The following is a 15,000-nucleotide window of genomic DNA, read 5'->3' as shown; positions in this document are numbered from 1 at the left end:
AAAAGGTAGGGTCTTAAAAGGGAGGGAGTCTTAAATTGGGGGGTCTTAAAATGGGGGTTCCACTGTATATCCATTGAGACAGATTCAGGCCCCGATCGGAGCATCGTGAAAGCGCAAAAACCATGTGTACTGTGCAAACTGTTTAAATGTGCAACAGCTGTGCACACTGCAAACTGACGTTGCTATTGGCCATGACAGTCTTGATTACACAACAGGGTCGTGTTTCTTCTCTGCTTTTGTTCCTGGTTGTTTTTCTCCTGTCGCTTTGTCTCTGCTCACTTTTATCCTGGTAAGTCCCACAGGCAGACATACACACACGCACGCAAGCAAGCAAACACATACACGCACACACGCGCGCACTCACGCATGTACACACATATATGTATATTTATTTATTTATTTATTTATTAAGGAGATTTCTATAGCGCATAACTAAAAGCACTATGCGCTTCACAATATCACTAGGTATAAGCACACGCAAACATACTCTGATTAAAGAGAACTTAGCCTAACAAGACATACTAAAAACACTAAACATTTGAGTTCATACAAAAATAGAGAATTAAATTAAATACTGGACAAACGATTAAAATAAGCTTAAGGCCTACACCGACTACAATGGACTATTTCAAATACAAAAATTTAGTTAACTATAAAAGGCAGTGCATAAAACTCCCTAATCCTAAGAAGGTCGAACAAATAAAAAACATAAAAGACAAATAGTCTATAATTACTTCGTAAAAGATAATAAACATGGAATATAAAGCTGTAATTTTTAACAACAAATCTAAAAAGATTTTCATGCCATATTGCACAACACATTTTGACACACACCCAACCTCACACAAGCACACATACACACACACACACACACATGTACTCACACACACACACACACACACACACACACACACACACACACACACACACACACACACACACACACACACACACACACACACACACACTAAATTCAACAAATATTTAAATACATAAAAAGAATTTAGTAAGCGTTTAAAACATATTTTACAAACAACAGTAGTATACACACACACACACACACTCACACACTCACACACTCACACGCACGCACACACACACGCACGCACGCACACACACACACACACACACATACACACACACGTTCATGCTCACGCACGCACGCACACATACAAAGACATACTTACACACAAACACACTGGTACATACATGCACACACCGACACACACGCACATATATACAAATAACCACCGACATTGTTTGTGGCACAGAGAGTGAATAAATATTTGAGCAGTTTTCCAGTTCGTTGGGTACCTGGTACTTTTAATTGAAGGCACGGCAAAATAAAATGCCCTGCATCGACTTCTGTTTCACCAGTCGCCATAAATTAAGCACGAACAGGAGAAGCTTGGGGTTTGTAGTGCTACTTCATATTGTGAGCCATTCCAAAAATCGTTTTGTTTAATTATGGCTTAGCGAAGCTGAAAGTGGCCTGAAACTGACGAGTATTTTGTATGGCGAGTAGAAACATGTAACTGGCGATTAGAAATGTTCATCTACTCGCCAAATGAGAGTAAAGTTGCTGAAACAAATTGTTGGTTTGGCTAGTAAAGTTTGTTCTCTAGCTGGCTAGTACATTTTCAGAATCACTAACCAAAGGCGAGTGCACCATTTGTTGGACTTTCAGGGCTGAATATAAATATATCATATGGGTACGTATATTCTGATGTAAATCATGTCGACATCTTGTTGACATCGTGTCGACATCTCTGCGAGTTGGCTCGCCTTGGTATATTCCGGTGAAAGTCATGTTGACATCTTGGTGACATCGTGGTGGCAACTCTGCAAGTTGGCTCGCCTTGGTATATTCCGGTAAAAGTCATGTTGACATCCTGGTGACAACTCTGCGACATCGTGGTGGCAACTCTGCGAGTTGGCTCGCCTTGGTATATTTCGGTGAAAGTCATGTTGACGTTTTGTTGACATCCTTGTGTCATCTCTGCCAGTTGGATCGCCTTGGTATATTCCGGTGAAAGTCATGTTGACGTTTTGTTGACATCGTGTTAAGATCTCTGCCAGTTGACTCACATTACCCATGGCATATACCTTTGCCAACAGTGTTAATCATTGCCGTAATAGACATCGGTAATGTACTAGTCTTTTTTGGAATGATCCTGACTGTTATATATCGGTAATGGACCGATCTTCTTCTGAAGGACCATGATTGTAATATATCGGTAATGTACCAGTCTTTTTTGGAATGATCCTGACTGTTATATATCGGTAATGGACCGATCTTCTTCTGAAGGACCATGACTGTAATATATCGGTAATGTACCAGTCTTTTTTGGAATGATCCTGACTGTTATATATCGGTAATGGACCGGTCTTCTTCTGAAGGACCATGACTGTAATATATCGGTAATGTACCAGTCTTTTTTGGAATGATCCTGACTGTTATATATCGGTAATGGACCGGTCTTCTTCTGAATGGCCATGACTGTTATATATTGTAAATTGAACAGTCTTCTTTGTAATGATCTTGACTGTAATATGTCGATAACTAAACAGTCGTTTTTTGAATGGCCATGACTGTGATATATTGTTAATTCTTTGTGAATGACCATGACTACTATATCGGTAATTGAAGTCTTCTTTGTAATGGTCATAACTGTAATATATCGGTTATTGAACATTCTTTGTAATGATAAAGACTGTAATATATCGGTAATTGAACAGTCTTCTTTGTAATGATCATTATGTATCATAGTTGACCAGCTTCTTTCTTTCTTTTTTTTTTAGATAACCATGCCTGTTATATATCGATAATTTCTTGATAATTGACCAACCTTCGTTAGAATGATCGTGACTAACATATCGGTATTTGACCAGCCTTTTTTGGAATGATCCGTAAGTACAACAGGGAATGCTGTCTTCCTAAGTAGTTTTACAGTTGGTGTCACTCCGCCACCATACCTATCCATAGGACCGGGAAGGTCACGGTTGCTTGCATTCAGGTGTGGCTTACCTTTTAAATGATTATGTCTGGCTTGGGGACCACAAATCAATACCAGGATTATAAAGGCGTTTTGAAACACACCGTTAGAAAACGACATGCCAGAGTGTTTTAAATTGGCTCCGTTTTGTTTTTATATTTAGTCAAGTTTTGACTAAATATTTTAACATCGAGGGGGAATCGAAACGAGGGTATGGTGTATGTGTGTCTGTCTGTCTGTCTGTCTGTGCGTGTGTGTGTGTGTGTGTGTGTGTGTAGAGCGATTCAGACTAAACTACTGGACCGATCTTTATGAAATTTGACATGAGAGTTCCTGGGTATGAAATCCCCGAACGTTTTTTTTATTTTTTTGATAAATGTCTTTGATGACGTCATATCCGGCTTTTCGTGAAAGTTGAGGCGGCACTGTCACGCCCTCATTTTTCAACCAAATTGGTTGAAATTTTGGTCAAGTAATCTTCGACGAAGCCCGGGGTTCGGTATTGCATTTCAGCTTGGTGGCTTAAAAATGAATTAATGACTTTGGTCATTAAAAATCTGAAAATTGTAAAAAAAAATAAAAATTTATAAAACGATCCAAATTTACGTTTATCTTATTCTCCATCATTTGCTGATTCCAAAAACATATAAATATGTTATATTCGGATTAAAAACAAGCTCTGAAAATTAAATATATAAAAATTATTATCAAATTTTTTTTTCGAAATCAATTCAAAAACACTTTCATCTTATTCCTTGTCGGTTCCTGATTCCAAAAATATATAGATATGATATGTTTGGATTAAAAACACGCTCAGAAAGTTAAAACGAAGAGAGGTACAGAAAAGCGTGCTATCCTTCTTAGCGCAACGAATACCCCGCTCTTCTTGTCAATTCCACGGGCACTGCCTTTGCCACGGGCGGTGGAGTGACGATGCTACGAGTATACGGTCTTGCTGCGTTGCGTTGCGTTCAGTTTCATTCTGTGAGTTCGACAGCTACTTGACTAAATATTGTATTTTCGCCTTACGCGACTTGTTTCTAAGTTATTGAAATGTTGTGTTACATGTACTTCCTTTTTCTGTTCCCTTTTATTATTCTCCGTCTCTGTTTCGTTCACATAGGTAAAAGGTGTGTTCTTGTTGTGGTCATTTTTTTAACTGACTAGCGAACTGACTGACTGACTGACAGACTGTCTGTCTTGCTGACTTGCGGACTTTCGTGCTAACTGACTGTCTAGCTGACTTGGGCTAAATGACTGACTGACGAAGTGACCGTCATGTTGGCTGGGTTGCAGATTGACTGACTGACTGATTTACTGGCTTGCTAACTGACTGACCGACGAACTGACTGGCTACATGTTGGCCGACAGACTGTATTGCTGACTGACTGATTAACTGACTGACGAACTGACTGGTGGCTACATGTTGGCCGACAGACTGTATTGCTGACTGACTGATTAACTGACTGACGAACTGACTGGCTACATGTTGGCCGACAGACTGTATTGCTGACTGACTGATTAACTGACTGACGAACTGACTGGCTACATGTTGGCCGACAGACTGTATTGCTGACTGACTGATTAACTGACTGACGAACTGACTGGCTACATGTTGGCCGACAGACTGTTTTACTGACTGGCTGTTTGATTTTTAAAAGAATTTTAAACAGGTGTGATAGGAAGAAAAACAAGAAATTCCTCCGAGGTAGGAAAAACACCCCCGTCCTGACCATTCTCACTGCCACCAACTGAGAAGGTTATTTCCCTTTGACCATTAATATGTCCCTCTATAAGTCCTTGTAGAATCTTAATCCACCAATAACTCCTTAACCGTGTGTTTGACTGGTCCCAATTTTTGTTAGGACCGTCTCAGGAATGTATAGTTTGGTGACGATCGGTCCGTTCATTCTTGAGATCTATATGCGAACACAAACACACAAACAAACAAACAAACACATCGACCGAATCCTATACGGGGGTGTAAAAATGATGATATACACAGCTGATTGTTGGGTTCTTTATTCCCACGTAATGTTACGTAGGAATGAACTCAGCCATAAAACGAGAACGATTATTTTGGAGATGGGATTTCCACATTGTAAAACAAGTTATTTATTTTTTATTTTTTCAACGGAACGAGTTTATGTGTATGTATTGATGGAACAACCTGCATTCCTCTCTTTATTGTTCTTGTATTTTTTTTTCTCTTTTTTTCATGTACCCCCATGGGGTTTCTTGAAATAAAATTTGACTTGACTTGACTTGATTAATTGATCGAGGGATTGTTTTTCTTTGTTTTTCTTCAGGAATGAGCTGTGGGCAGATTCTACCGCAGACGACCTTGACCGGACAGAGGACAAGGTCGGCGTCACAGTGCAACATCTCATCGCTTCCACTTTGCTGACGACAGTCCTTCGAGAGGTCGCATTGCAACGAAGTGACCTTTACCACGAAACTGGCACCATAGCAACAAGTCTTCTTCAATTGTGAAGACTTGTTTCCATAGCAACAACTTTGTCAAAGGTTACTGAAGAAGACACGTGACGACGATTGTCCAGCAATGACTGACCCGTGGTCAGATAGACACGCCTGTAACCAATTCATCCTGCAGAGCGTGGTTGAGTCCACCGTCACGCTTCAAAGGGTCCAAGCTCACCAGTAACTAATTGCTTCCACGTCACTTCTTTTTCAATATGTGATCTTCACCTTTTCGTCCAAGTGTAATGTAGTGAGTAGTGTGTAGAACGCTCTTGTAGTCTTTGGTAGTGTTTGGTAGTGTTTGGTAGTGTTTGTCGAGCGAAAGACCATTTTGGTGGCTGACTAGTTCAAGCAGGAAACTTTTTTTCTACGGCAAACTGTGTGACAATCGAAGCAACGCTTACTAACTCTTAGTGTGATCGCCCTTTTGACTCACATGATAGCTTGAGTCTTTGTTAGCAACGTCACAGCTTTTGAGTTTTCGTTAGCAACATCACAGAGCTTGAGTCGTCCTTAGCAACGCCCTAGCTTTCAAGTACGGAGCAATTTTCGTTGTAGCGTAATATTGTCTTTTTGTTTTGCACTCTTCAAAAGTCGCCTTGCTACTTTTACCGCCTGTACAAAACTAAGACTTCCTGTCCAACACAAGCACAACTTCTTGACGGGAAATCGTCTGATCCAAAACTGGTGTTCAAGGTGACAAAACTAAGAGACATCTTGCCCAACAAAAGCAGGGCACTTTGATAGAAAATCATCTTATCTGGTGACCCCGAGTCCGTGAACAAAGTTGCTGGGTCAGAGAACGCTACCACAAAGTGACAGAGGATGTTGGCCACAGACCTGCCAACAGACGGTGGACAGAGAAAGCTGAACATAACGTAGTCACGAAGAACTGAAGTTTGCAGATCTTGTAGGAACAAAGCGCGACTCCAATCAAGACTGCTGCATCTTCAGCTAGCTACCAAACGAAGAGGCCTGTTCCAAACTAAGAAGTCCTTTCAAATGAAGACGGCTTTGACTGTTCCAAACTAAGAAGCCTTTTTAAATGAAGAGGGCTTTGACTGTTCCAAACTAAGAAGCCTTTCCAAATAAAGAGGGCTTTGACTGTGCCAAACTAAAAAGTCTTTCTAAATGAAAAGGGCTTTGACTATGCCAAACTAAGACGTCATTCCAAATAAAGAGGGCTTTGACTGTGCCAAACTAAAAAGTCTTTCTAAATGAAGAAGGTTCTGATTGTGCCAAACTAAGAACTCTTTTGAAGTGAAGAAGGCTTTGATTGTGCAAAACTAAGAAGTCTCTCGATCGCCATGAAGACCTTTCGCCTGAAACTTCCCCGCTCTTACCGTCGGTTGTTTGTGGCCTTGGTTGTGGCGGGTGGGTGCTTGGTGTTACTGCTCATGGTCAAGGTGGTCAGCTACCCCCATGACCGCCACCTCTTCGCTGACCATGCCAGAAACTCGGCGCTGGCTCTGGACTTCAACCAGAGTGCCGGGGTGGTCCCTGGCCTTTTGGTTGCTGGACTGCTGCAGACAGACGATCTCAGCCTGACTGGGCATGCTTATCTCAACCTGTCAGGCCATGGCAATGAGAGCCAGGCTGTAGTGTCCAGCGCCAGCAGTGGACACAGACTCTCAGCCACTGCCAGCCCACTGGCTCTCTACACGCCCCCGGTCAAGCTGAAGGACATTCCGCCCAACGGGTCCGGCTGGTGGGTGGAGGTGGCTGTGACGGGCCAGCTGGGTAACCGCATGTTCCAGTACGCCTCGCTGCTGGGCATCGCTCACATGAACGGGCGGACGCCGTACTACAAGAGGTCTTCCAGGCTTGACGACCTCTTCCACGTGACGCGCCTGACCAGCGAGTCGCACAAAGGCTACATCGTGGTGTCGGAGCGAGACTTTGCCTCCTACGACCCCAAGTTCCAGACACTGCCCGAGGCAAATGTCCTGTGCATGCAGTACCTGCAGTCCTGGAAGTACTTCCACTTCATCCAAGATGAGATCCGGCGGGAGTTCACCTTCAAGCGGGAGACGCAACTGGCGGCGTCCCAGCTCCTAGAGAAACAGGCACACTTCATCGGCAACAAGACCAAAGTCGGGGTGCACGTGCGAAGAGGAGACATGCTGTCGCCCTACCACGTCAAGAAGGGATACCACACCGCCCCGGCCTCCTACGTCAAGAAAGCCATGGACTACATGCGTCAGACGTACGGTGACGTCATCTTCCTGATCGTGACGCAAAACGCGGGCTGGTGCCGCAGCGAGCTGAAGCAGGGTGACTACGTCATCGTGGACAACGCGCAGGCTACTGTGCATCTGGCCTTGCTTGCGTCATGTGACCACGTGATCATGACGGTGGGCACGTACGGGTGGTGGGGAGGGTACCTGTCGGGGGGAGACGTGGTGTACTGGTGGGACCCTAAGGAATCCGTCCAAGATCCTCCCAAGTCTGTGGAGATCACGAAACCTGAAGACTTTTACCCGCCCTCGTGGGTACGGCTTACGGGATGACACGATATGATCAGCCCCACTCCCCCCTCCCCCGTGCCTCTTCACCACGTGAGCCCCTCATCGCCCCTCCCTCACCCCTGTCCACTCCTATTTCAGGCTACCATCCTTTTCAACAAAGACCCCCCCCCCCCCCCAACCCCTTCTTCGTCCTATCTCCAAACTTAACCCGCCCGTACTGCCTTCCCTTTCCTTCTATCTTTGTCTTCAGAAAGACTCACACTACCACAGGAGCTTGTATCTGTAAATAATGATCGACCGGCGATTTGATACAAGCTCCTGTGCACACTACCAATCTACTTGCCGCCAGTAATCTACAAGTCATTAGCAAGATCTAGATCAGCACTGTTCAGGTCGTGTACGAGAACGTGTACGGGTAACGTCATCAAATCTAGTTTTTAAGCGACGCGTTTGCCAAGATCTGCAGTCTTGGTGGGAGCAAAACAGCGTATGCATTTGGAACGTTGGAGAAAAATGTGAGTCACGGGTGACGCAATATCTACACGTACACGTACAGGTCTATCTAGAACACTGCTTGCCACTAAATGACTGTGATTAGAGTAAAACGTGAAAGGATGCCTTTCTTCTTGGCGTGTTCCCTGTTTGGACTCAGCTGACTGCATTTACTATACATTCTAATCTAAGAAACAATCACTGCCTGTGTACATAAATAGATCTGACTCCAAAAGTTCCATGATTCTTGCACCTCAAACGTAAAACAATTAATAATATCAATTAAAAATGTTATAAAAAAAAACTACACGAATAAAAACCGGATGAAGGTAACTGCTGACACTGAGATAGCAAGATCTAGATCAGCACTTTTCAGGACGTGTATATACGGGAACGTGTACGGGTAACGTCATCAAATCTAGTTTTTACGTCACGCGTTTACCAAGATATGCAGAAAAAAGTGAATCACGGGTGACGCAATATCTATATGTACACGTACAGGTCTTTGCTACACGTTCGACTATCTAGAACACTGTAATGTCTCAACCCCGGTTCACAGCTCGACGTGTTCCCTCTTTGGACTTTTGCACCTCAAGCGTAAACAAATAAAATAAGATATAAACACGATAAAACCAATAAAAGTTGCAAGTAACTGTTGACACTGGGAGCGTGCCTGAATTCCGGGGTACAGTGCATTGTTTCGGGATTTCCCGAACGGTTGTTGCGGCGAAAATGTAGAGGACTGAAGCACAGACTTCAGCAGATGTCATGGCGGAAGCCATGGGACGTTACTCTGGACGATGACTTGGTCTGCCGCCATGATGGAAGTGGAAGGGTTTGTCTTTGAGGACGTGAGGATTTGAAGGGTACAGTGCGAAAGGTACGAGTGCAATGATATTTCTCATTTTTCAATGTTTGCTTTTTACATTTAGTCAAGTTTTGTTATTTCTTATACTGGCTTTCATTCATTTCTTATAAATGTTCATTACTTTTTTGTGTATAACATTTTTTCATAGACTTTTGTAAAACTATTTAGCATAGAGACCGAACGATCTATAGTAAGTGGTCTTTTTTTTTATAACAAAACTGTTTTATATGTTTGAGACATTTCTCATTTTTCAATTGTTGTTTTTGTCTCATATTGACTTACACGTTTATTAGAAGTTGATTTTTTGGATAACATATTTTTTCATAGACTGTTTTGTAAAACTATTTAGCATAGTGACCTACCTAACGATCCATAGTAAGTGGACTGGGTTTTTTAAGGTCTGAGATGTAACTTTAAAAATGCAAAAAAAAAAAAAAAGTTTTTGATATCGGACAGCCTGCTTGCTAAAATAAGAAATGTAAGTCATGGCATGGTCCGCCATCTTTGAATTTGCTGTACAATGTCTATACAAATCGGGATCAGTGACGTCTCTTGCACATTCTGATAATCATCGCTCCACGGCTATCGCCAGTTTCTCTCTGACAGCATGCTAAATTATTGCGCGAATCTATCAAAACAAGAATACAGAGTTATCTCCCATATGTTTTTCGCGAGCACTGATCTAAATTTGAGATCAGTGTTCGCGAGACGAAAATGATTGCAGATTGGCCGACTTCGACAGTGATCTCCGTTCTGTTCTTCACAGTTATGATAAAGACATCGTTCGAAGGTCAAAACAAGTCGACATTTTGAGACTGCTGTCGGAAGGAGACCGTGATATATGGTTGAATCACTCTCAACTGGTTACAGAAAAAACCGTCTGCACCGGCGCGCACCGAAGCCACAGTTGATTATCACGTGACACTTTAGAGTTGTTTGCACAGTATATACATCCGCGAAAGATAGCTCGCTTGAAACTGTCTTACATATCAATTCCTTTGTAATTTAAAAATTACACAACACCATGAAAAATCATTATCGACGATCGCGAATCTGCTTATATCCATAACACATTACGAAAATATCTAAATATGTAAAAAATCGATTTCCTCTCCAGAGAAGGAAAACCAAGGGATCCTGTCAGGGATAGAATGAGACCCGAAAGGAAGTAACTCATTTTTGACCTGAGTTCAGGATGGTCTCTTGCACTGTTTCCCAGTTTTTACATTTGTTCGTTGCGTAACCACCTGTTAGATTTCAGGAATCTATTTCTGCATTGTTAAAGTTAGACTGTCCTTCAAAAATTAGTCCACTCATCACTTTGGGTTGTATCAATTTAAGTATTAAGCAATTTTTTTTTCAATGACTCAACCAGTTTGTGATGTACTAAAATAGTATATGAATATGTGGGGGAATAGAAAACGGATAAATGAATAGATGAGAGCAGCGAGATTTTATTTTTTTGCTTACATTATGATTATAAAGATTGGATGAAGAACTGCTTTCATTGTGTAAAGATAAATGGTTGGATGAATTCAGGACTGCTTTCATCGTGTAAGGATAGGTGTTTGGATAGGTGTTTGGATGAAGAATTGCTTCCGTTGTGTAAAGATAAATGGTTGGTTGAACTAAGGACTGCTTTCATCATGTAAGGATAGGTGTTTGGATAGGTGTTTGGATGAAGAACTGCTTTCGTTGTGTAAAGATAAATGGTTGGTTGAACTAAGGACTGCTTTCATCATGTAAGGATAGGTGTTTGGATGGGTGGTTGGATGAAGAACTGCTTCCGTTGTGTAAAGATAAATGGTTGGTTGAACTAAGGACTGCTTTCATCATGTAAGGATAGGTGTTTGGATGGGTGGTTGGATGAAGAACTGCTTCCGTTGTGTAAAGATAAATGGTTGGTTGAACTAAGGACTGCTTTCATCATGTAAGGATAGGTGTTTGGATAGGTGTTTGGATGAAGAACTGCTTTCGTTGTGTAAAGATAAATGGTTGAGTGAACTAAGGACTGCTTTCATCATGTAAGGATAGGTGTTTGAATGGGTGGTTGGATGAAGAACTGCTTTCGTTGTGTAAAGATCAATGGTTGGATGAACTAAGGACTGCTTTCATCATGTAAGGATAGGTGTTTGGATAGGTGGTTGGATGAAGAACTGCTTTCATTGTGTAAAGAGAGATGGTTGGACGTACAGGTAGGTTGACGGACACACAAAGACGGGGGATGATGAAGCATTTGGCTTTCTCTGATGCAAGACATAGAGCAGTTCAGTTAGAATTTCCAGGAAATTAAGGTTAGTTGTCAGACCCTAATTTAACGCTCTGGGTTGTAGATATTGCTCGCTAGGAAAACAAACAGGAACAGAGGTGTGAGAGTCCATGGGCGTACGCATCATGCTGGGTAAAAGCTATTGATCTGAAACTAGAATAACGGGAAATTGCCAGGATGAGCAAATGGATAATAATAATAATAATAATAATAACGGGCATTTATAAAGCGCCTTATCAGAAGTTCAAAGCGCGTGACAACAATACATGTATACAAAAATAACCAAGAAAGGTGGAGCGAAGATTAGTCTGCCTGCTAGGCGACTTGACCTTGCCAGCATGCACTAATTTTTGCATTAATGGACTGGCAAATTGATTTCCCTCCAGGACTCTGCTGAAGCCAGCTGCTGCCCTAACACACCTGTGAAAAAACAACACTCCACCTGTACATATATACAATGACACTTCTCTTGTGAAAATACAGGGACACTACACTTGTGAAAATACAGAGATATACTACAGCTGTGAAAAATACAACACGACACCTGCAAAGATACAATGACACTACACTTGTGAAAATACAGGGACATTACAGCTGTGAAAAATACACCACTACACCTGTGAAAATACAGGGACACTACTGCTGTGAAAATACAGAGACACTACACTTGTGAAAATATAGGGAAGCTACACCTGTTAACAATATGAAGACAGTACACCTATTTTCGAAGACACATATCGCTTTTGCATATCTTTTTACCTTTTTTTCGGGAACTTCCTGCTGACACGATGACAACAACCACAGCCTTGTTTATACCACAATTATCGGAAACACTACGTGACTTTCCCCAGACAAAGAACAACATCAACAATAACAGCAACAACAACAACACAATAAAACCACGGCTTTGTTCATACCCAATTATCAAAGAATCCCGCGCCTCCACATCAAGATTGGTGTTTTTTTTAACAATATGTGAACGTTATAGAGTTTTAGAACCTTCTTTTTACAATGATAGACATTAGTGTACATATTTTGTAAGCATTGAGCTTGTCATGTGAACTGAGGAAGAAAACAAACTTGACATCAGTCTCAAATAGCAATACCGTTCACCCCCAAGACCCCCCGATTTAAGACTCCCTCCCTTTTAAGACCCTGTTGTATCAGACTTTTTGTTCCTAACCTCAGTAAGTTAACCCCCATTTTAAGACTCCCGCCATTTTAAGACTCCCTCCATTTTAAGACTCCCTCCATTTTAAGACTCCCTCCATTTTAAGACTCCCTCCATTTTAAGACTCCCTCCATTTTAAGACTCCCTCCATATTAAGACTCCCTCCATATTAAGACTCCCTCCATTTTAAGACTCCCTCCATTTTAAGACTCCCTCCATTGTAAGACTCCCTCCATTTTAAGACTCCCTCCATTTAAGACTCCCTCAATTTTAAGACTCCCTCCATTTTAAGACTCCCTCCATATTAAGACTCCCACCATTTTAAGACTCCCTCCATTTTAAGACTCCCTTCATATTAAGACTCCCTCCATTTTAAGACTCCCTTCATTTTAAGACCTGATTTTCTCAGTTTGTTGGGGGTCCTAAAAGGGAGGTTCCATTGTACCAGTTGAAGAATCGATAAAAAAAAACCCGACCAGCCAACCAACCGTGCCTGCACCCTGAAAATGAGGTGTCCGGCGAGGTGTCCAGTACGATGCGGGTATCGTCGCTCCACCCGTTTATTGTTCGTGACACTGATGGGGGTGGCCTGTCTGTCCGTCACTCTACTCCTGCAGAGGATCGAACCCGCAACCGACTACTTCCTCAGGGGCCACGAGCACGCTCAGGCTTACCTGAGAAACCTTCCTCCTGTCTTCAACCGTCACTTTGACTTTGGACAGTTTGATGCTGCTGACAATCTTTACAAGGTTGGACAGTCGGACACTGCTGACAGTCTTCACAGGGCTGGACAGTCGGACACTGCTCACAGACTTCACAAGGTTGGACAGTCGGACACTGCTGACAGTCTTCACAAAGCTGGACTGGATCGGGCCGTGAAAGACCAAACAAACGTGGGAGAACCCGTTAAAGGCCAACCAAAAGAGGGAGAACCTGTCAAAGGCCGACCAAAAGTGGGAGAACCCGTCAAAGGCCAACCAAAAGTGGGAGAACCCGTCAAAGGCCAACCAAAAGTGGGAGAACCCGTCAAAGGCCAACCAAAAGTGGGAGAACCCGTCAAAGGCCAACCAAAAGTGGGAGAACCCGTCAAAGGCCAACCAAAAGTGGGAGAAACCGTCAAAGGCCAACCAAAAGTGGGAGAACCCGTCAAAGGCCAACCAAAAGTGGGAGAACCCGTCAAAGGCCAACCAAAAGTGGGAGAAACCGTCAAAGGCCAACCAAAAGTGGGAGAACCCGTCAAAGGCCAACCAAAAGTGGGAGAACGCGTCAAAGGCCAGTTGCAAGTGGAAATACCCGTTAAGGGCGAGTTGCAGGTGGTAGTACCCGTCAAGGGCGGGCTGGGTAACCGTATGTTCCAGTACGCCTCCCTGCTCGGTATCGCTCACATGAACAACAGGACGCCCGTGTACAACACGTCGTCCTGGCTGAACAAGACGTTCCACGTCACGCACCTCCACCACAACCGGAGCGGGCACTTCAAGGTCATGTCGGAGCGACACTTTGCGAGCTATGACCCCAAGCTGGAGATGCTCCCCGACGTGAACGTGCAGTGCATGCAGTACCTGCAGTCCTGGAGGTACTTCCACTTTATGCAGGCCGACATCAGGCGAGAGTTCACCTTCACGCAGCCTGTCAAGGACGCTGTCGCTGAGCTGTTGCACAAGCACTCCAAGGTCATGGCCGGTAAGGTCAAGGTCGGGGTTCACGTGCGCGGAGGAGACTTGCTGGTGGAACAGCAGATCAAACGAGGCTACCACGTCGCCCCCCTGTCCTACGTCAGGAAAGCCATGGACTTTATGCGTCACCAGCACGTTGACGTCATTTTCATTTTCGTGACGCAGAACCCCGGCTGGTGCCGCAAAAAGTTCAACTGCACTGAATGCGTCGTCGCGGACACGGCGCCGGCGGACGTGCACCTTGGTGTGCTTGCGTCGTGTGACCACGTGATCATGACGGTGGGCACGTACGGGTGGTGGGGAGGGTTCCTGTCGGGGGGAGACGTGGTGTACTGGTGGGACCCCAAGGAATCTCTCCACGATCCTCCCCTGCCTGTGGAGATCAGAAACCCCCAGGATTATTATCTCCCTTCCTGGATACCACTGACAGGGTGAAGCAAAGTTACCTCCCGTCCTTGAAGCCGCTCACTAGATGAAGCAAAATGACCTTCCCTTCCTTTGATATCTCAGACAGCATAAAAACATAATCACCACTTGAACTCTCTCATAACTTTTGACATTGTGAAGCCTGTTACACTT

At 43.5% G+C, this 15,000-nt stretch overlaps 2 protein-coding genes across 2 annotated transcripts in view; both read left to right on the top strand.

The window, feature by feature from the left end:
* Positions 1 to 8,106, top strand: part of LOC138968676 (galactoside alpha-(1,2)-fucosyltransferase 2-like) — a 21,371-nt gene extending 13,265 nt beyond the window's left edge. Inside the window, exon 2 of the mRNA XM_070341276.1 lies at positions 5,306 to 8,106. Coding sequence (XP_070197377.1) covers positions 6,785 to 7,987 — 1,203 coding nt within the window. The 5' untranslated portion in view covers positions 5,306 to 6,784 and the 3' untranslated portion in view covers positions 7,988 to 8,106. The remainder of the gene's footprint in view (positions 1 to 5,305) is intronic.
* Positions 8,107 to 8,179: 73 nt separating this feature from the next.
* Positions 8,180 to 15,000, top strand: part of LOC138968675 (galactoside alpha-(1,2)-fucosyltransferase 2-like) — a 10,204-nt gene continuing 3,383 nt past the window's right edge. The window contains exons 1-2 of the mRNA XM_070341275.1: positions 8,180 to 9,317; positions 11,961 to 15,000. The exon at positions 11,961 to 15,000 is cut by the window's right edge and continues 3,383 nt beyond it. Coding sequence (XP_070197376.1) covers positions 13,252 to 14,856 — 1,605 coding nt within the window. The 5' untranslated portion in view covers positions 8,180 to 9,317; positions 11,961 to 13,251 and the 3' untranslated portion in view covers positions 14,857 to 15,000. The remainder of the gene's footprint in view (positions 9,318 to 11,960) is intronic.

This window comes from Littorina saxatilis, linkage group LG6, assembly GCF_037325665.1.
Source record: "Littorina saxatilis isolate snail1 linkage group LG6, US_GU_Lsax_2.0, whole genome shotgun sequence".
NCBI lineage: Eukaryota > Metazoa > Mollusca > Gastropoda > Littorinimorpha > Littorinidae > Littorina > Littorina saxatilis.
This window is presented reverse-complemented; position numbering and strand designations above follow the sequence as displayed.